At 52.3% G+C, this 20,859-nt stretch overlaps 1 protein-coding gene across 2 annotated transcripts in view; it reads left to right on the top strand.

Moving 5' to 3' along the window:
- Positions 1–424: 424 nt before the first annotated feature.
- TBC1D9B (TBC1 domain family member 9B) overlaps positions 425–20,859 on the top strand; it is a 40,308-nt gene continuing 19,873 nt past the window's right edge. For both annotated transcript variants that reach the window (XM_070373489.1, XM_070373488.1), the window contains exons 1-7: positions 425–609; positions 4,220–4,330; positions 9,136–9,254; positions 14,076–14,304; positions 15,229–15,487; positions 17,073–17,280; positions 19,282–19,494. In XM_070373489.1, coding sequence (XP_070229590.1) covers positions 492–609; positions 4,220–4,330; positions 9,136–9,254; positions 14,076–14,304; positions 15,229–15,487; positions 17,073–17,280; positions 19,282–19,494 — 1,257 coding nt within the window. In that variant the 5' untranslated portion in view covers positions 425–491. The remainder of the gene's footprint in view (positions 610–4,219; positions 4,331–9,135; positions 9,255–14,075; positions 14,305–15,228; positions 15,488–17,072; positions 17,281–19,281; positions 19,495–20,859) is intronic.

The following is a 20,859-nucleotide window of genomic DNA, read 5'->3' as shown; positions in this document are numbered from 1 at the left end:
TCAAAATGAGTTACCACAACAGACTAACACTTTTCCAGCCACCCTTTCCAAATGTTAACAGGCACTGGTTTGCTCTGAACAGTCAGCTAAAAATGTATTTCCAAAGGCTATTCCTTTACATTTTCCCTGCAAACCCTGGATAGGTTTTTACAAAATGCCAGGCGCCCTGCTACCTGTGAATTCAACCATTCCGGCCACAGGCCATTGGCCCCGGGACTGAACCGCTCCTCGATGAGCCGGCCGCGCGAAGGCCTGTGGCTAGAAGGCCAAGAGGGAAGCGGAGAAGGCCGAGCTAATCCGGCCTGCGAGCGGAGGCCAGGGCCGGTGGGCGGGGAGAGCGGAACGCGCTGCGAGTCCCGAGGCCCCGCTGTCCCGGCGGCCGCCAGGGGGCGCCGCCGGCCGCGCGCCCCGCCCCGCCCGCTCGGCTCCGCGAGGCGACGGCGGCGGCGCTTCCGCCCGGCCCGCGTCGGCCGGGTGAGCGCGGCGCCGCGATGTGGCTGGGCCCGGAGGAGGTGCTGGTAGCCAACGCGCTGTGGGTGACGGAGCGCGCCAACCCCTTCTTCGTGCTGCAGCGGCGCCGCGGCCACGGCAAGGGCGGCGGCCTCACGGGTGAGAGGCGCGCGGTGGCCGGGCCTGTGGGCGCCGCCGCGGGGCGGGCGAGGAAGGAGCGCCGGGAAGCGAGGGCCGGCCGGCCGGCCAGCGCCGGACAGGCCGGGCCGCGGAGCGTCGCTGCGGACGCGCACGTCGTCGCGCGGCGGGGCAGGGAGGCGTGGGGCCGGGACGGGAGAGGGGCGGGAGGCCCGAAAGCTGGCCGCGGGCGGGCGATGGGGGCCGGCCGGGGTGGCGCCAGGTAGGGACGGGGCTGGGGCCTCGAGGAAGACATCTGCGCTCGCGTCAGGGGGGCGGCCGGGGAGCCTGCGGTCAAGCGGGGAGGCCAGAAGAAGGCTGGCGGCGGCCCCTGCGGGATTCGGTGCCTGGGACCTTCCCGGGGCTCAGCGGAGGCTTGTGCAGCTTCCCGGAACGGATCTCACGGCTGAGAGTTCGCGGGATCTCCTGGGCCTCTGCTTCCCCCAGGCCTCCCAGGAGGGGCCGAGGGACACAAGCATTCCTTTCCTTCTTCTTTCCCCGCTCACCGAAGAATTGCCTTTTTAGTGAGATCAGAGTTCCTCCCAGCTGCTGCCTGACTCAGCTTCCATCTCTCCAGCTTCTCCTCATCCGTCTTTCCCTCTTCTTGGTGCATTGGACCTGCAGAACGAGGCTAGCTGGATCACCGATATACGTGTTCTGATGACCTAGGCAGGGTGCCTCTTTGCCCATCTGGGCACTACACAGGACTGCATCTCCTGGGGTGTGTGGCATTTGGGTTCCCGGGGATGTCTCCTGGGCACTCCTTCTACAGGTGTTGTCCAAAGTCCAGGCACTGCCAAAGCAGACCTGGATCAGTCTTAGGCCAGACCAGTGCCCGTGCTCCTCTGGCGGCCCATTGTTGCCATTTAGGACCTCGGACCCAGTGTTGCCGGGTCTTCTAATTATCAAGAGAATTTTCTGTGAAACGTCGTAATGTTAAATATTAGAAGCTAGTATAGGCCTGTCAGGCGCAGACAGAGGCTTTCCATGGGAGAACGCTTCCTTCAGCCTCTCCTGGGCCACCTCCTGATGTGGAAGTTTGTGGGGTTACCAGGAAGACTGTTGTCTTCAGTGCCTTGAGCCCCCTCCCAGAGGCCTCTGGAATCGCAGGAGCCAGTTCCGGACCTGCGTCCTGGACTAGGCTGTTCAGTGGAGGTTAGACAGCAGCCCCTCTGCAGAGACTGACCGGTGGTCCACCTCGAAGCCTATGTAGAAATTAAATGCTTGGGTGCCCAGTACCTTCAGGTATATCAGCATACCCATATTTCAGTCTTAGTGCTTGCTCTGTGCTCTGCATTTCCACAGGTCACCTCAGTGCATGGCTGGGTCCCTCTGTGCTCTGCCTTCCTGTGCGGAGAAGGTTCTTTCTACCACACTCATCTCTCCATGTCCCCCAAAGCAGACTCTCCAGTTCCCCCTGGGAACCATGCCTTGAACTCTCTGCCTTAGCTATGATTAGTCAGTTCTGGCATGGCCTTTGCAGTGGCCTTCTCTGTGCCATGATGGACATTATGGTTTCCTGAACACACTCTTCTTGCAGGAGGGACAGTTCACAATGTGGTTTTATTCGGTCTGTCTTTTAAAGACAGATGCCAACCTAGTTCTTCATTGATGACTGTGATGACATGGTCTGCCATTAAAAAGCTTTCAAGTCTTGCAATATGGATATGCCAACGATATAGGAATTAAAATTTCTGAGACCAGAAGAGAAACCTCAGCATGAACAGTTAAAAAAAGTTTATTCCGAATACTGAAAAATCTTGAATATGCCCCTTTAACTGCAATTTACAGAGGCATTTTAGAACATTTCAGTAAAATAAACATTACAGACTCCTGACTTGGATGTATGTGAAAATTACCTTCTTTTGTAACTGATTATTTTGTTAGACTGGAGGGTGAAAAAGCAGATTAAAATGGAATATGAAACAAGTGTTAAAGTCAAGCAATAAAATCAATAGTAATTATTCTGGCATCAATAGGAAAATGGTAACAAAATATTTTCAGATCATACCAAAAGCAGCATTTTATTAAAAGGAAAAAATAGGGACTTCCTTGGTAGTTCCGAGGTTAAGAATCCACCTGCTGGGGTTTCCCTGGTGACTCAGTGGTAGAGAATCTGCCTGCCAATGCAGGAGATACAGGTTTAATCCCTGACCCGGGATGATCCCACGCGCTACAGAGCAACTGTTGAGCCTGAGTCATAACTGCTGAAGCCCACGCGCCCTAGAGCCTGTGCTCTGTACCAGGAGAAGCCACTGCGGCAAAAAGCCGTTGCAGCACGACTGGAGAGCAGCCCCCACTCACCACAGCTAGAGAAAAGCCCCAGCAACAAAGGCCCAGCCCAGCCAAAAAGAAAGAAAATTCGTTTTTAAAAAAGGAAAACTATAGGTCCAATATTCCTTATGAGCAACAAAAAGAATCAGCCTGCAAATGCAGGGGACACATGGTCTATCCCCCCCGCTCCAGGAAGAGTCCATGGAGCAACTGAGTCCATACTCTAGAGCCCACGCTCTGCAATGGGAGAAATCGTCACACTGAGAAGCAGCTAGAGAGTAGCCCACACAGAGCAATGAAGACCCAGCGCAGCCAAAAATAAAAAATAAATAAGCAAACCTCAAATATGAACAATGGACAGGCTTTTATTTAGCTGAATCATTCAATTAATGAAGAGGAATAAATCAAATAGTTGCAAAATGTAAACATTTCCTCTGATTTATTGGGGAAATAATGATGTTGACAAATGTTGATGACATTGTGATGAGAAGGAAAACTTGAAATGTCCTAAAATGCTTCAGAGATGGAAAAAAAAAAATGGGACAATTTGGACAATACTAAAAATTTGCCTGTTATTTTCCATCATGACTTTTGAGGCTACATTATCTTCCTGTTGTTGATGTGGAAAATGATGTTAAATATCATTGTCTTATGAAAAAGACATCAGAAAAAAAAAAAGAAAAAGACATCGGAGTATACAGCCAGAAACGTCAGAGAGACATGTCATAAGAAATGTATCTGGCAGTTAATAAATCACATTGTTTTTCTGGATTTTGTGATATTTGCGGTATTGTTTTGTTTAATATTTATTTGTTTGGTTGTGCTGAATCTTAGTTGCAACATGTGGAGTCTTAGTTGCAACCTGGTCTGGTTTCCTGACCAGGCCCGGAACCGGACCCCTGCACTGGGAGCGTAAAGTCTTACCCACTGGACCACCAGGGAGGTCTTTGTTGTTTTGTTTCGTTGTACTTCCTCATTCTGACAAATGCTAGTTTTCAAGTCTGATTTTGCATTTTTCTTGAAGACGGCCTACTGGATTACGTGAGCTTTGAGCCCCGTGAATCAGCCCCTGCCTGCAGGTGTTTCTGAGTCAGGAGGATAAACAGGAATAAGTAGGAGGGGATTTTTTGATAGGGATCAGAAACTGGCTGAAGGCTTTTGAGGAAAAAGAAGTAATTTAATGGACTCAAATGACGTATGATGTTTCACGCTCTGGGCTGGGGCTGTGGGGCAGTGCTCCCCTCGCGGCTGCCTCCAGCCGGGCTCATCTCCCAGCACAGCCCTCCCTCACCCTCCCCTCTCTCTGCCCTGTTGCCAGGTCTTCTTGTGGGCACCCTGGATGTGGTGCTGGACTCCAGCGCCCGGGTGGCCCCTTACCGCATCCTCCACCAGACCCAGGACTCGCAGGTCTACTGGACAGTGGCGTGCGGTAGGTGCCTTGAATCACCAGGGGTGCTGGGCAGGGCCTGACCCAGAGAGGGAGGGACTCAGCCTACTGAGAATCTGGTGCTGCCCTTTATTCAGACAGCACAGGCCAGGCCAGCATCCACCTTAGGAAGGCAACATGGCTATGCACGGATGCAGGGCAGGTGGAGGTGAGTGTCACGAAGCCCTGTGCCTTTCCAAGGGCTTGGCCTTGGGCAGTGTCCGTGTTCTGCTAACCTTTTGACAAGATGATACTATTGATCATTTTTCATGTACTACATAATTTTTTAATTCACCTACTCACTAAAAGTTATCTGTAAACCCCAAAATCAATACTTGTGATTGTGAACATCTGTTGAAGTATGTGTGTGCAGAGCAGTGAAGAATTTGAATCACCAGACACACAGGCTCCCCGCTGAGGTGGAGCAAGCCACCTCTCTGCCTTCTTGTTTCAGCAGTCAAACCATGAACATGTCTCCTTTTAGAAATCTAAGCGCTGTGCTTTTCATGTTTTTGAGTTACCTGTTGATGACTCTGCTGTTTAAAATGGCCCCAAGTATAATGCTAAAGTGCTGCGTGGCGTGTGGTGCTTTTAAGGGCAAGAAGCTGTGATGTGCCTTAGGGAGAAAATATGAGTTAGAGGAGCTTCCTTCAGGCGTGAGTTACAGTGCTTCTGGCTATGAGTTCAGTGCTAGGGTATTAAAAGTATGTATTAAATAAGATGGCTTTAAGCAGAAAGACATAAGACAAAATAGTATTTGGATCAGTTGATGAAAATGTCGCGACCAGAAGCTCACAGGAACTTAGCCCTGTAGCTCCCCTGGGAGCAGTATCAGCAAATTCAGTGTTCTAGGAAACTCTGTAGAACACAACCACTGTGAATAATGAGAATCGGCTATAGTTGTCCTAAGGGGAAACAGCCACCCTCCTGAGAATCCAGGAGGAAGTCCCCTTTCAGCGGGACCAGCCTGGCTGAGGTCCCTGGGATTGAACAGCAGTCATAGCTGGCTCTCAGACAGCACTTCCTGCCTGCCAGGTATGTGAAGCTCCCAACAACTCCAGAAGGGAGAGCGTTGGTTTCCCCTATTTTAAAGCTGAGGAAACTGTGCCCAGAGGGGTTAATAAACTTGCCCAAAGTCCCACGGAGCTCTAGATCAGACCCCAAGTGCCTGTGTCCACTGTGTCCAATGCTCTCTGTGCTAGCAGCCAGGGTCACTGCTCCCCAGGGTAATGTTTTTCCTTGGAGACCTGAGAAGGCGTGATGAGAGTGTTCACAGCTGGACTGCAGCTATAGGGGCTGGGATTGGGTACAGGGCACCCTGAGCGGGGCACTTGCAGGAGCCAGCGGCTGCCTGTGTGGGGGCACCCAGGGCAGTTGATGTGTGCCTGGGCCAAGAAGAGCTGCTTCGTGCTGAAATGGGTCCTCAAGGTGCTCATCTGCACCTCAGGATCCTCCTTCTCAGAGAGTGCATGGAGAGGGGGCAGTGGCAGTGCGAGCAGCCTCTCTGCGGGAAAAGAGGCGTGCGGTTGCTCCGGGGGCCTGTGGGAAGCCCCCAGGGGAGGGGTGCGCTGCACTGGGGAGCTCCTGCCCTGGCCAGGCCCCTCTGCTCATCTGCCTGTGCCGCTCTGTTTTTGCCCACACGGCTCTTCAGTTCTCCAAAGCCAGACCCCTCCTCACACCTGCCACTGAATCTTGACTCCTTAGGTCGCCATTAAAGGACTTTTCCCCTTTAAATTTTAAGTACTATTTCTGTTTTTCCAGAAATTTTTATGAGTTATCTTTTTGATTCTTAGAGCACCTCAGAGACAGGTACAGTTATTTTCATTTTATAGGATGAAGCTGAGGCTTATCCTCAGCTTAGGTTGAGCATGTAGCCCAGAGCCACCTCAATGGAAAGTAACCAAACCATAATGCTAATCCAGGCTGCTCATGCCCTCAAGGAGTTACTCGTCTGGCGGGAGAGCTACAAGGGGCTTCCCTCGTGGCTCAGTTGGTAAAGAATCTGCCTACAATGCAGGAGACCTGGGTTCGATTCCTGGGTCAGAAAGATCTCCTGGAGAAGGAAATGGCAACCCAGTCCAGTATTCTTGCCTGTAGTAATCCCATGGACAGAGGAGCCTGGCGGGCTACACTCCATGGGGTTGCAAGAGTCGGACAGAACTTAGCAACTAAACCACCACCAAAGGACTTTCAGGATCTGCTTGCCTCCACTTCTTCCTCCCCCAGCTCACACCTGGCCTTCAGCCAGACAAGACACTTGCAGGGCCTGACGTCCTTCACCACAGCTGTCCTGCTGATGTGCCTACAGCATCCCCCCGCATCCACGTTGCCTCCCCCTACTCTGTTGAGCACCTGCCTAGATGTCACACTGTATAGAAGCTTTCCCAGACTCCCCAGAACCACGTACCGCTTCTCGCTCCCTTGGACCTGCCAGGTCCCCAGCAGCACTTTTGCACTGAAGGCTTGCTGCTCTCCCACCAGACCAGCAACTCCGAGAGGGTGCAGGCAGCTGGGTTAGCATTATGGTAGGTCACTTGCCAGCGAGGTGACTCTGGGCAACATGCTCAACCTAACTGTGCCTCCGCTTCATCCTATAAAATGAAAATACCTGTACCTGTTTCCAAGGTGCTCTAAGAATCAAATAAGATAATTTATAAAAAGTTCTGGAAAAACAGAAATAGCACTTAAAATTTAATTAGCTATTACATTTTTTATTACCAGTACCCGGCATAGAGATAGTTTCAGTATTCACTTGGTACTAAATGATTTCCTAAAGGAAATCAGTCCTGAATATTCATTGGAAACACTTTGGCCACCTGATGCTAAGAACTGACTCGTTGGAAAAGACCTTGATGCTGGGAAAGATTGAAGGCAGGAGGAGAAGGGGACAACAGAGGATGAGATGGTTGGATGGCATCACTGACTCAATGGACATGAGTTTGAGCAAATTTCAGGAGTTGGCAATGGAGAGGGAAGCCTGGTGTGCGCTCATGACTGAACAACTGAACTGAACTGAAATGAAGATCAAGTTGCTTTTAACTAATAATTCTTTTGTGTGAATATGTGTAAATATTTATAATTAAAGTTCAGGCAGATCCACACAGGTATAGTGAAAAGATTCCTTTGTTTTAGGTTGCCAGCAACATGTGTGTGAGAGTTACATCATGTGCAAATTAAACCTTCACATTCAAATATGGGTTCTTGCAAAAAAAGCAAGCAAGAAAGAACTCCCTTCTCCTAACAACTAGGCCTTGGCCTCTATGGAAAAATGAAAAAAAAAAAAAATTCATGGATGATTTAGGAACTTCTGTTTATGGTTATCTCTTGCTATAATCATCTGTTGTTACGCTTATCGTCATGATTATCACTGTTAGTGTGTGATTCTGGGTTTAATCGTCTTCACATGGACATTTTCCCACAGACCGTGGGAAAGGGTCTTTCCACGCTGTTGCTTGTTAGGGTGGTGAACTGCTTGGGTAAATGTAAAGAAACAAAAGAAATCAACCCTAACCAAGACAGGCTGGACTGTGACTCTGGAAGACAGAGCTTGAGCAGGTAGCTGGGCCAGAGGAGATGGCAGGGACCAACTCGGCCTGGCCGGAATGGAGCCAGGACGGGGTCTTCAGCTGGTAGAAGAGTTGTGGCCAGGCAGGAAAGGATGGGGTGGCCAGGGATCTGTGGGTCGCCCACAGTCATGCGGAACTCGCGTCTCTGCTACAGCCCCCTCCATCGGAGTGTGTGGGCCTTCCCGCAGCCACAGAGACAGCGGAGCCTTCTGGGTGCCTGCAGTCGGCAGACGGTCCCAGGACACTGGAAAGGAAGCAGAGCCTTCACTCCTTTCCTTGTTCTTGTGTGAATTCATTTAGAAAAGAGTTCCTAAGTGCAAACCCCCTGCCAGACATGTGAAAACCCCCCAAAACTGGGGTGCCAGAGGGATGGGGAAGAGACTTGCCTCATTCTTTTACTTCTCCCGAGGCCCCTTTTCCCAGTTCCCTGATAGAGGCAGAGAAAGCAGCTGCCTCAGTCTTTGGGATGGCACTGGGCTGCCTCTGAGTTTTTCCATCTTCACAGGGCCTGCAGTGCCCTCGACAGGCCCTCTTCCTAAGGAGGACAGGGACCTCCCTCCTAGGTGAGGCAGACCCTGGGGGCCAGCTAGCAACTGAAAGAGTCAAACGGGGATGAAACAAAGGGTTCCTGGAAGAGACAGGATCCAGCTGGGATGTGAACTCGGGGGAGGAGGAAGAGCAGTCAGAGGCCTGGATGCGGCATCTGGTTCGGAGAGAGGGAGGGGGCCTCTGGCCCAGCAGGAGACCAGCCAGCCAGGGACCTGGAGTCCTGCAGGAAGCTCCCGCTGCCGCCTATGGAGGCCTAAATTCTTGGGAGAACTGCAGTCACTTAGACCAAGTCTGACTGTCTGGCTAATCAGCTACACGTGGAAAACCACATTAAGTCCTTTTGTCTCAAAGAAAAGTAAGTAAGCAAATGTGCACGTGTACAAACTATTTCTGGGAGGACACAAGAATCTAGCAGTCACTCTTGCTCTTGGTGTTAGAGGGCAATGGAGGCTTTACTTTTTTCGTGACTATCTGAATTTTTTTATTTTGTGTTTTTATCAGTACCATTTATGACTTTTGTTTATACACACACACACACACACATATATATATGGAAAGAGTAGACAGGTGAAAGATAGTAATCTTTTTTGTATAGCAAATTAGGTCACCCATTTTAAACTCTCTCTGAGTTTATGTTTAAGTCCTGGTGATTTTGTGATTTTCCTTTTCTTTATTCCACCAAACCACCCCTAGGTTCTTCCCGAAAAGAGATCACAAAACACTGGGAATGGCTGGAAAATAACTTACTCCAGACGCTGTCCATCTTTGACAATGAGGAAGATATCACCACCTTCGTCAAGGGCAAGATACACGTAAGACTCACTCTCCATACTGGTTCTGCCTCCCTTCTTTGGGCTAGCAGTATTCACCTATGTCATCCTCTGTAAACTTCAGACAACATGATACAGTTCTTTCCTCCATGAAGCAGAGATGGAATGAAGTGTCCAGTCCTGCTCTCTTGGCATTGAAAGGGGCAGGTGAACTCATTGTATGCAGGCCTCATCTTCTGGCCAGCCACCAGAGTCTGACTAAGCATAGCTGGGAGTTCCCATCCCCTTAGAGAGTGTTAGAACAAGTATGCAGATATACAGCTCTGTGACTAGTTCCTTGGCCAACAGAGGAAGAAGTTGGAAATGACAACTTATTATTAAAAATAATATGAAGTATATTTCTATCATAAAGCTAACATTACTTCAAAATGCACAGATATTTTGACCCAGCAGTTGCATTCCTTGGAATTTACCCTAGAGTGTATTCATATGTGCAGAATGACATATGTATCAGGATGTTCCCTGAAGCACTGCCAGGGAACAGTGCCTCCCAGTCCCGTGTTAAGAGGGAAAGCAGCTGTTCTTTCCTTTGCTAATCGAGAGTGATCATACTTGCTAACATAGTACTTATTTTCTATATGAATACTGTACTGAGCACCTTATATTCAGGGGACTTGATCAGTCATATATGATATTCTTAGTGGAATATTTTACAGGTAGCAAAATAATTATGAATGTGTAAAAACTTACCACGGCGATGTTTAGATTGTTTCCCCTTTAGGGAATAATTAGCATAATGAGCATTTATCTGAGAATGTATGTGTGTGAATCTGCCTCTTTTTCTTTCTGGTGGTTTATTGCCTTGGCTTAGATTCCTCAGAGGGCCCTTACTAGGTCAGAGTTTATGATACAAGCTTGCTTTGGGCAAGCCCTCGTGACTTCATAATGCCAGAGCTTCCTAGACCTGGGCAGATAGCACCAAGAGCTCCTCAGCAGTTCTCTGTGTGCCTTGGGGTTGGTTAGGACAGGACCTGTGTTGCCTTTCTAGTTCTAGGAAACTAGGCAAAGAGAGCAGAGGCAGGCCTTCACTCTCCTACTGAGCCAGCTGGGCAATAATAGCAATAACAGCAACATTATGGAATGCTTCCCTCATGCCAAGCCCAAACAAACTAACCAACAAAATAGACCAAAGTTCTCGATGAGTCAAATTAAAAATGGAAATTAGAAAATGTTGAGGTGAGGGGGGCTTCCCTGGTAACTCAGTGGTGCGGGATCCAATGCAGGAGACACGGGTTTGATCCCTGGGCCAGGAGGAGTCCACGGGCCACGGAGCAATTGAGTCCTTGCACCACAGCTATGAGTCTGTGCTCCAGACCCCGAAAGTGCACCCAGGGAGGCTCCGAGCTGCAGCTGCTGAAGCCCAGCCACCCCAGAGCCTGTGCTCCCCAACAAGAGGAGCTCCTGCAATGAGTAGTCCTCACAGCACGACTGAGGAGTTGCCCCCACGCAGCAACGAAAACCCAGGGCAGCCAAAAATAAATTAATTAAAAATTATTTTTTACAGAAGAAAAAATGTTGAGGGAATTCCCTGGCAAGCCAGTGGTTAGGACTCAGCACTTTTACTGCTGGGACCCTGGTTTAACCTCTGGTTGGAGAACTAAGATCCTGCAAGATGCATGGTGCCACCAAAAAAAAAGAGAGAGAACTGGACAGTTATAGAAATACTACTGTATATCAGAACTTGGGAGATGTAGTAAAAGCAGCACACAGAAGGAAATGTAAAGTCTTAAGTTTTATGTTTTATAATGACGTGATAAAAAAGAAAGGTGGGAGTTAGTGAGCCAAGTGTCCAGTAAATTAGAAGAATTCCAGAGAAACCAGGAAATTAGAAAGACAGAAATACAATGATCACAGAAAGATTTACTATTCACCCAAGACTCTATTATCCACCAGATTATAGTTGGCATTTTTTAGCAGTAAAATATTTTTTGATTAAGATAGGTACCTTTTTTTTTTTTAGACATAATACTATTACATATTTAATAGACTACAGTATAGTGTAGACATAACTTCTATATGCACTGTGAAACCAAAAAAATTGTATGACTTGTTTATATGTGCTTTACTGCTATGGTTCAGAACCATACCAGCAGTATCTCCAGGGTATGCCTGTAACAAAGGGAAGAAGTTAATTTCTTGGAAAATAAAGAAATGATACAGAAGAACAACAAATCAAAAAACAGATCTAAAATATAAATAAACCTGTGGCAAAAGTGATACAGGACGAAAGACAAAACCTCAAGCCATGTTGGGAATGAAATATTTAAAAAAAAAGCAGAGTTTAAAAAAAAGAAAATGCCATAAACAGCTTTACACCCATAAATTATAAGAATTAAGACAAGATAGACACTATTAAAATAATGTTTTAGTTTCCAATTGCTATTGTAACAAGTTACCATAAACTTAGTGATTTAAAACAGCAGAAGTTCTTAAGGCTTCCTTGGTGGCTCAGTGGTAAAGAATCCGCCTGCCGATGCAGGATACATGGGTTCGACCCCTGATCTGGGATTGTGTGCCGCAACTATTGAGCCTGTGCTCCCGAGCCGGGAAGCCACAGCTACTGACGCCCGTGCGCTCTGGAACCCATGCTCTGCAGCAAGAGGAGCCAGTGCAGTGAGAGGCTCGAGCACCACAGCCGGAGAGTAGCTCCCGCTCACTGCAGCTGGAGAAAAGCCTGACAGCAAGAAGACCCAGGACAGCCAAATGTTTAAAACACTAGTTTTAAGTAAGCACAAGTTTCTTATCTTACAGTTCTGCATGTCAGAAGTCTGAAATGAAATCTCATAGGCTAAAATCAAGGAATTAGCAAGATTGATTCTTGGAAGCTCTGAGGGGAGAATCCACTTCCTTGCTTTTTCCAGCTCTTAGGAACCTTGTAGGGCTTCCCTTTACTGACTCAGCAGTAAAGAACCCACCTGCCAATACAGGAGACACACGTTCAACCCTCGGTCAGGAAGATCCCCTAGAGACGGAAATGGCACCCCACTCCCAGTATTCTTGCCTGGGAAATCCCATGGACAGAGGAACCTGGCGGGCTACAGTCCAAGGGGTTGCAAAGAGTCGGACACGACTAAGCGACTAAATAGCAACAACAACAGGAGCCATGCATTTCGAAGTTTTTGGTCCTTAACTTTCTTTTTAATGCCAGCAGCATTGACGTCTTGATTGACTTGTTTAATCAATTAGTACCTCTCTTTCAACTCTTCTGGGAATTGGGATGTAACATCTTTAGTGTGTTAGTCTCTCAGTCATGTCCATTTCTGCAACCCCATGGACTGTAGCCCACCAGGCTCCTCTGTCCATGGAGATTCTCCAGGCAGGAATACTGGAGTGGGTTGCCATTCTCTTCTCCAGCAGAACATCTTTAGGGAGGCTGTTATCTAATCTGCTACATAATAGAACTGAAACTGAGACAAAGAAATAGAAAACTTGAATATGCCTAAAACTGTTAAAGAACTTAAATTAGTCGTTGAAAATCTACCCAGCGATCGTTACGGTGCACTTCTGTCAGCTAGCAAACAAAACCCGAGTCCTGGGGGCCAGGTGGTTCGTTCCATCGGTAGGGACCAGTACTCCAGGCCAGTGGGAATGCAGAGAAAAATGCAAAGCGGCCTGTCAGCCCCTTTGCTCCCTGCTTGGGGATCTCCCAGGTGCAGCTGAAGGAGTGGGGGCACTGGCTGAGACCCAGGAAGGGGGCCTGAAGGCCAAGGTGCCAGTGACGTCCATAGGCTGTCTGCGCTGTCTGGCGCTCACCATTCCGCTGGTGAGGCCCCTTCTCCAGCCTCCCAGTAGGCACGCTGGAGGGCAGCAGAAGACAAAGGTGGGGCCTTGGTAGTGAGGAGGGTGCTCAGATGTAGAGCTCGCTTCTGCAGCAGTGCTCTGGGGAGACAGAGAGGCAGCTTGAGAGAGAGAGATGTTGGGGTTGCAGGCACAGTGGTGCTGTCTGTACTGAAATGGAGGTGCTGCTCTTGGGTCCTCACCCCAGCTCCTGGCTGTATTTCCTACTCGTGGAGGCAGGGATATGAGGCTGCCAGGAGGCTCCGTGGAAGCATCAGTCTGGGCCACACCACTTGCCTTGAATTCCTTTAGCTTATCGAGTAGTCATACCCCCTGGAAGATTTACGTGTACATTTTGAGCCAGATATACTAAGAACCTGTTGTACCCCCGGGGGGTTTGGCTCTGTGGCCCAGGGGGATATCTCTGGGCACTGTGAGCCCACTAAAGATGCTGGCGGGACACAGCACTGACACGCCCTGAGCTGGGTGGGCCCTGCAGCTGGCCCGAAGGCCTTGAGCAAGGGCCAGAGGCAGCAGCCACCTGGTATGGGGAGGAGGGGGAGTGTCAGATACAGAACATCCTTCAGGACACTGGCATGAGGAATGCCCTTCATAGAACAGTGCCACAGCAAGATCCCATTTGGGCAAAGAAGGAAGGGAAAGAGCAGATGTGTGTATTTGCTTAAAGGTGCATCAATGCCAGCCTGTTTGGGAGAAAATCAGCAAAGTGGTTACAACAGCAGAGGAGATGGAGACTCCCTTCTCATTTAACTCCCTTTTCTACTATTTGCAATTTTTTTTTGCCATGTTTATGTATTATATTTTTCAGGTATTTACATTAAAATAACGAAAATGTAAATTTGAAAGTCTTTGCTCTGAGCTAGTAGAGAGAAAGAGCTCGGGGAGTTAGGGGAAGTCGCCTGCTGTGTGTGGCCAGAGCAGCTGTCGGGTCTCCCTGCTTGTGGCCCTGGGTCAGTGTCCAGGAGCCCCAAGTGCCGCTGACTGATTCCCTGTGTCCTCCTCCAGGGCATCATCGCAGAAGAGAACAAGAATGTGCAGCCCCAGGGAGACGAGGACCCTGGGAAGTTCAAGGAGGCCGAGCTGAAAATGAGGAAGCAGTTCGGGATGCCCGATGGGGAAAAGCTGGTCAACTACTACTCCTGTAGCTACTGGAAGGGCCGTGTGCCCCGGCAGGGCTGGCTCTACCTGACCGTCAACCACCTCTGCTTCTACTCCTTTCTGCTGGGCAAGGAGGGTGAGTGCAAGCAGCACGGGCTCCCTGCGTCACCCCCACCCTCCCTGCCCCAGCCTGCAGCTGGTGCTGGCATCCTCCTCTGCACTCACCCTCCACCTCGCCTCTAGAAAGTGCACCTCCTCCCCAGACTTCCGGACTTCCTGAGGGCTCAGCCTCCTCAGCCCCCAGATATTCTGTCCCCACACAACCACCAGAGTCTCCCCAGAAGACAGTGACCCATGAGCAGAACGCCCAGACTTGAGCCAAACATCACCTGGCCCTTGGGGGCTTCTGTCATGTCTGCGTCAACCAGCACAGCTCTTCACATGGTGACTTTCTACACAGGGCCTCCCCTCTTTCACGTAGAACATACCAGCGCCCCCCTCATCCCTGAGCGGCTGCAGGTTCCATGGGGCCTTGGACGTGCGCCTCTGCATCCACCTGCTGCGGGGCCCTCCGCCCAGGAAGCCCTGGCCTCAGGACAAAGAGCAGATGCCCAGCCAGCGCCCTCTGCTGCCATGTCACCCCCGGAAAGCAGCCCCAAGGCTTCAGCTGCTCTCCGTGTTCCCTTTCCCGGGCCCAGCGCCCAGCCATGCACACGCTTGTCCCAACCTCACCTGTCTCTCCTGCCTTCACATCTGCTCACGAGGCAGGGCCAGTGTCCTCTCTGTGCCGGCCACACCGTGTTGTGACTTGCCCCCAGAGCAGGACACTCCCCTCAGGTGGGGCTTTTCAGGTCCCGGGGCTCAGCTTGCTCACCTCTGCTTGTTCATTCATGCCGTCCGTCAGCCATTCTGTGGGCAAACCCAGGAGGTTCTTGGGACTGGGAGCTGGGTCAGCCCCGCACAGCCGGGCTCGGGCTGGGCACGGGGGGAGTCAGGAGCCGGCTGCCCGGCCCTGCAGCGGGCTTGCCCTCATGCCGTGTCTGTCCCCCCCGGCGTCCAGTGAGCCTGGTGGTGCAGTGGGTGGACGTCACACGGCTGGAGAAGAACGCCACACTGCTCTTCCCTGAGAGCATCCGCGTGGACACGCGGGACCAGGAGCTCTTCTTCTCCATGTTCCTCAACATCGGGGAGACCTTCAAGCTCATGGAGCAGCTGGCCAACCTGGCCGTGCGGCAGCTGCTGGACAGCGAGGGCTTCCTGGAGGAGAGGGCGCCGCCCAGGCCGCCGCGGCCACACAGGAACATCTCGGCGCTGAAGCGGTGCGTCGGCCCGGCCCGGCGGGGACCCGCCCTCCTCACCCGGCACAGGCACCCTGCGTGGGAGGGGCCCGCTGGAGGGTGGTTGCGGTAGTGCACGGAGGGCAGGAGCCTCACAGAGGCATCATCCTCAAACCTGCCGCTGACGCGGAGGGAGTGTCTCATGTATCGCTTCTCCAGCGCCGGGGCGGGGAGCGCTCGCGGTCTCCCGAGTCTGAGACAGGAAGCTGGGGCCCCGGTAGACAAGAGTAACTCGCCCCCGGCCCCCGGCCCTTGGCAGTGAGTGAGCGCCAGCGGAGCCCAGGACCGCCGCCCACCGCGGGAGCCGGGGTGGCCTCAGTGAGTCCCGGCTCAGGGAGCGCAACCGCCTTCCCGCCGGCCGGACGGCTCGGCTCAGGACCCGGGCGAGCGCCCTGCGCGGCTCTGAGGCCCTGCCACTCTGTGTGTGGGAACCAGCGGACCGAGGAACGCGGCGCGGGGCCGGCCTCGCAGAGCAGCTCTGTCGTTGCTGCTCCGTGGCAGCCTCAGGGGGCGCTCGTAGGCCAGGGGGAGCTCAGAGATGGCCGGAGTGAGAGGCACGCCCTTGGGCTCAGAGACCCCGGTCTAGGCCCAGACTTCTGCACCGTCTGGCAGGACGCTGTCCAGGGACGGCACTCGTCTCATGCAAGTGACCGGGTGGCTCTCAGAACCTCTGGGAAGAAAACAAGCAGGGCGGGACTGGGCAGGCTCTGGCACTGTCCATCGAGGGCGCCCGCCAGGCCCGGCTCAGGCTGCTGGCCGCTCCCCTGGGGCTGGGGGGAGATGCTCACAAGGGTTGGTCCCCGCAGGACGAGAAGCAGGCGGCCGGGCCCGCCTCACACCGTCATAGGCCCAGCGAGGGTGTGTTTCTCCTAAGCAACAGCACCCCGTGTTCTATGTTTTTTGAGGTTTTTGGTCCAAGCCACTCAGCAGGAGAAGGCAATGGCATCCCACTCCAGTACTCTTGCTTGGAAAATCCCATGGACGGAGGAGCCTGTTAGGCTGCAATTCATGGGGTCACTATGGAGAAGGCAATGGCACCCCACTCCAGTACTCTTGCCTGGAAAATCCCATGGATGGATGAGCCTGGTGGGCTGCAGTCCATGGGGTCGCTAAGAGTCGGACACGACTGAAGTGACTTAGCAACAACAACAACCAGGGATTGAACCTGCGCCCCCTGCAGTGGAAGCTCGGAATCGTAGCCGCTGCACTGCCGGGGAAACGCTAGCACCCCGCGTTTTCGTCCTCACTCCACACGTGCCTGTCGGCAGGCGCGTCTGGGTTCCCGGTGGGGCCGGGTCTTCCCAGTGAGAAGCCGCAGGGTGGGCGCAGGCATCTTCTGGGCACACCAGGCGTGCTCTTATTTGACCGCTCCTCTGCTGACCATACGGATGTGTGCATTTTCCTCCTGGATCATTCAATGTGCCTGTTCTATTGAACTCTGAGATCCCTGGGCACAACTTGCTCACAGGAGGACCCCCACGAGCCTGAGTCCAGTGTGGAAGCTGAGGACATGAGGCCCCCTAGTGAGTGTATCAGCCCTGACTCCTGCCCCCTTTCCCACCACCAGAGACCTGGACGCTCGAGCCAAGAACGAGTGCTACCGTGCCACGTTCCGACTGCCCAGGGACGAGCGCCTGGACGGCCACACAAGCTGTACCCTGTGGACCCCGTTCAACAAGCTGCACATCCCCGGCCAGATGTTTATCTCCAGCAACTACATCTGCTTCGCCAGCAAGGAGGAGGATGCTTGCCACCTTATCATACCACTGCGGGAGGTGAGCCCGACGTCCTCGCCAGCTCTCCCCTGACGTGCCAGGGCACCCGGCCAGGTCCCCAGCCTGGGAAGCCCCTCAGGATTTGGTGGCATGAGCAGCGAGGGCACACGGTTCAGCACCTCCCCGAGCACGTGTCATCCACCAGGCCCCATGGGGTATAGGGTGCACTGGATGCCCGCTCAAGGGTCACCCTCACCTGGTGGGAAGACAGGGTAGGCTTTGGCCTGCCCTCAGCACTCACACTGGTACATAAGGAAACCTCAAAAAGGACCCGCTGGGTCAGCCCAGCGGCCTCCTGTGTCCCTTGGTCCTGCCTTCTTGGGTCTTCCAGTTGGACTTTGGCATATCCCTGCTTTGGCTGGGCCTGGAGGGCACTGACCATGCCCCACCTACATCATGTCACCCTCAGAGGCCCCCTCACTGACCCCTCCTGACACCTGCCTTGGCTGGGGCTCAGGCTCTGGCAGTCATCGGAAGTCAGCTCTTAGCCTTTCAGGAGGAGGGTCAACTCTCACCCGGAAGCTAGCTCTTACCTGTCACAGGGATTTTTTTCTCTGGTTTCTTGGGCTTCCACAGTGACTCGTGGAAACAAGGCCATTTGCCCTGTGCTGCAGTGAAGGTTGTAGATAGTGAGGGGGAGCACCCCACCACCATCACCCAGACAGAACGCCCAGACCCTGAGGTCAAGGATAGATCCCAACAAGACATACTGGCTGTTTAATTACTAAAGCACAGTGAGGTTCTTAAATTAGAACCTAAATCACGGTAGTCTGATTCTGTTTAAAACAGAATGATGGGACCTCCCTGGCCTTTGTACAAAGCTCTGAAGTTGTGGGTATAGTCGTGAATAGGTGTGAGGTGCTGTGCTGCCTCAGTTTCCCCAAGGGAAGTCAGAGGCAAAGACTTAAAGGAGCCACAGCTCCAGGCTGGCCCCGGGCCCCACACTCCGTTTGGCACTAGGCCTGTGGGTTTGTCCTGGCTGCTGTCCCGACCTGACCCTGAGATCTGGGGGCTGGCTACAGACTCATCTTAAGCCCAGCTCCACTTCCCCTGAGGGGTCCTGACATCCTGACATCAGAGAGCTCTGGCTAACCCTGGAAGCTCTTGGACTGTGGCCACAGCTGGTCAGGATAGAGCCCCCTACCCAGCCCTGACCTCAGCATCCCATCCAGGGGGCTTCCCAGGGCCTCCTCACTCAGAGCCAGCCACACTCAGGCATCCACTGTGCTCAGTCACTTGAGTCATGTCCGACTCTGTGGGACCCCGTGGACTGTAGCCTCCCAGGCTCCTCTGTCCATGGTATTCTCCAGGCAAGAACAATGGAGTGGCTTGCCATTTCCTCCTCCAGGGGGTCTTCCCAACCCAGGAATCAAACCCCTATCTCTTAGTCTCCTGCAGTAGCAGGCCGGTTCTTTACCACTAGCGCCACCTAGGGCCGTTGAACCAGAACTACTGAGCCTGCGCACGAGAGAAGCGACCACAGTGAAAAGCCCGCATTAGTAGCCCCTGCTCGCCACATCTAGAGGAAGTCTGTGAGCAGCGGCAAAGACCCAGCACAGCCAAAGCTTAGTTAATTTTTCAAAAAAGAACTGGGCCCGTGACACGCATCAGGAAGTGCTGAGGGAGTGAGGGCTGTGGAGGTGAATGACTTCTTGCCTCGCTTTAGGACGGGGGCAGGACTGTCAGCCTTGAGGGAGCTGGTCAGGGAGCAGCTGGGCTCAGGCTCTGCATTCCGCCTCGTCCCCCTCAGGATGGTCTTCCGAGGCTGACACCCTCACACTCATCAGCAGTGGAGAAAATGGGGCTCAGATGTGCACAGGACACCCACAGCAGCGAGTGGCAGAGTCAGGATAGGAAGCACTCAGGCCTGCAGAGCCCTGCCTCCCCTCCCCGCCCTGTGCCCAGAAGGCAGCCTGAGCCCACCGTGTTCTCGCCTTCACAAAACCACGTGGCTTTACATCCCAAGATGCAGACCCCCAGATGGTGGTTTTGGCTTCTCAGGTGACCATTGTGGAAAAAGCCGACTGCTCCAGCGTCCTGCCCAGCCCTCTGTCTATTAGCACTAAGAGCAAAATGACCTTTCTGTTCGCCAACCTGAAAGACCGTGAGTTCTTGGTTGAGAGGATCTCTGACTTCCTCCAGAAGATGCCATCCAAGCCATCAGGTGGCAGCCGAGCAGAGAGTAAAGCCAGCACTGTGGACGCAGCCCCAGAGGTGAGGGGGCCCCCCAGAGCAGCGGGGCGGGGGCGGGGGCAGGAGGAGAGCCCTTGGGTGGAGAGGGCCCCCGCTTGGCGCCGCTGGAAAACCTCACCCAACCCCAGTCTCAGAGGCACTAGCCATGCACACAGGGCCCAGGGTCTCAGACCTCTCTGTACCCCAAGACTCCCTCAAGTCAGCCTGCCTGCCTCAAGCGTACTCCACACGAAAAGCCGTCTCTGCCTGGACCAGCCCCCTTCATCTCTGTCCCTCATGAACTTCTCCTGCACTGGGAGCCACACTGTTGAGGCCTGCCCCTTTGGGTTTATTTACCTGGCATTTCTCCCTTCAGTCTTTCTTACAGGGTTACCTTTTACTGCAGTCTCCTTACTATACCAACAGTATTAATAATTCTTTAACATCAAATACTCGTGTTTATGGGCTTCCCTGGTGGCTCAGCTGGTAAAGACTCTGCCTGCAATATGGAAGACGTGGGTTCGAATCCTGGGTTGGGAAGATCCCTTGGAGAAGGGAAAGACTATCCACTCCAGTATTCTTGCCTGGAGAATTCCATGGACTGTATAGTCCATGGGGTCACAAAGAGTCAGACACGACTGAGCGACTTTCACACTTGTGTTTACATTTTCCCAGATGTACAAGTACCTTTTACAGTTTGATCAGATTTGAATTGAGGTACACATAGATCATGGAGAAGGCAATGGCACCCCACTCCAGTACTCTTGCCTGGGGAATCCCATGGACGGAGGAGCCTGGTAGGCTGCAGTCCATGGGGTTGCTAAGAGTCGGACACGACTGAGCGACTTCACTTTGACTTTTCACTTTCATGCATTGGAGGAGGAAATAGCAACCCACTCCATTGTTCTTGCCTGGAAATCCCATGGACGGAGGAGCCTGGTGGGCTGCAGTCCATGGGGTCGCACAGAGTCGGACACGACTGAATCGACTTAGCAGCAGCAGCACACATAGATCATATATTTGTTACAGTGGATTGTTGTAATCTCTTTACAGGTCTCTGCTCCCATCTCTTTCTCCCTCTCCCTCTCTCTTTTCTTGCAGTATTTTATTGAAGGAACTGGTCATTTGTGCTGTAGAGTTTCTCACAGCCTGGTGTTTGCTGATTGCCTCCCCTGCAAGCATTTAATGGGTTCTTTTGTGCCCTAATTCTTGTAAGTTGGTGGTTGAGTGGTGAGATCCAGCTCGACTTTTGATTTAATTGTTTATGTTGGTGCGAGGTGGGGAACAGGCACTTGTAGGCAGGATTGAGCTGTGTACTTCTACCAAGAGGTGTACAATACCTGATTATTTGACAAGCATATCCTAAGTAATGCCCTAGGTAACTCATTAGGATTGCAAATGGGAGCA

The sequence above is a fragment of the Bos mutus genome, chromosome 7 (genome assembly GCF_027580195.1).
Source record: "Bos mutus isolate GX-2022 chromosome 7, NWIPB_WYAK_1.1, whole genome shotgun sequence".
Classification (NCBI taxonomy): Eukaryota; Metazoa; Chordata; class Mammalia; order Artiodactyla; family Bovidae; genus Bos; species Bos mutus.
Note: the sequence above shows the minus strand (reverse complement) of the source record. Positions and strands in the feature narration are given on the sequence as shown.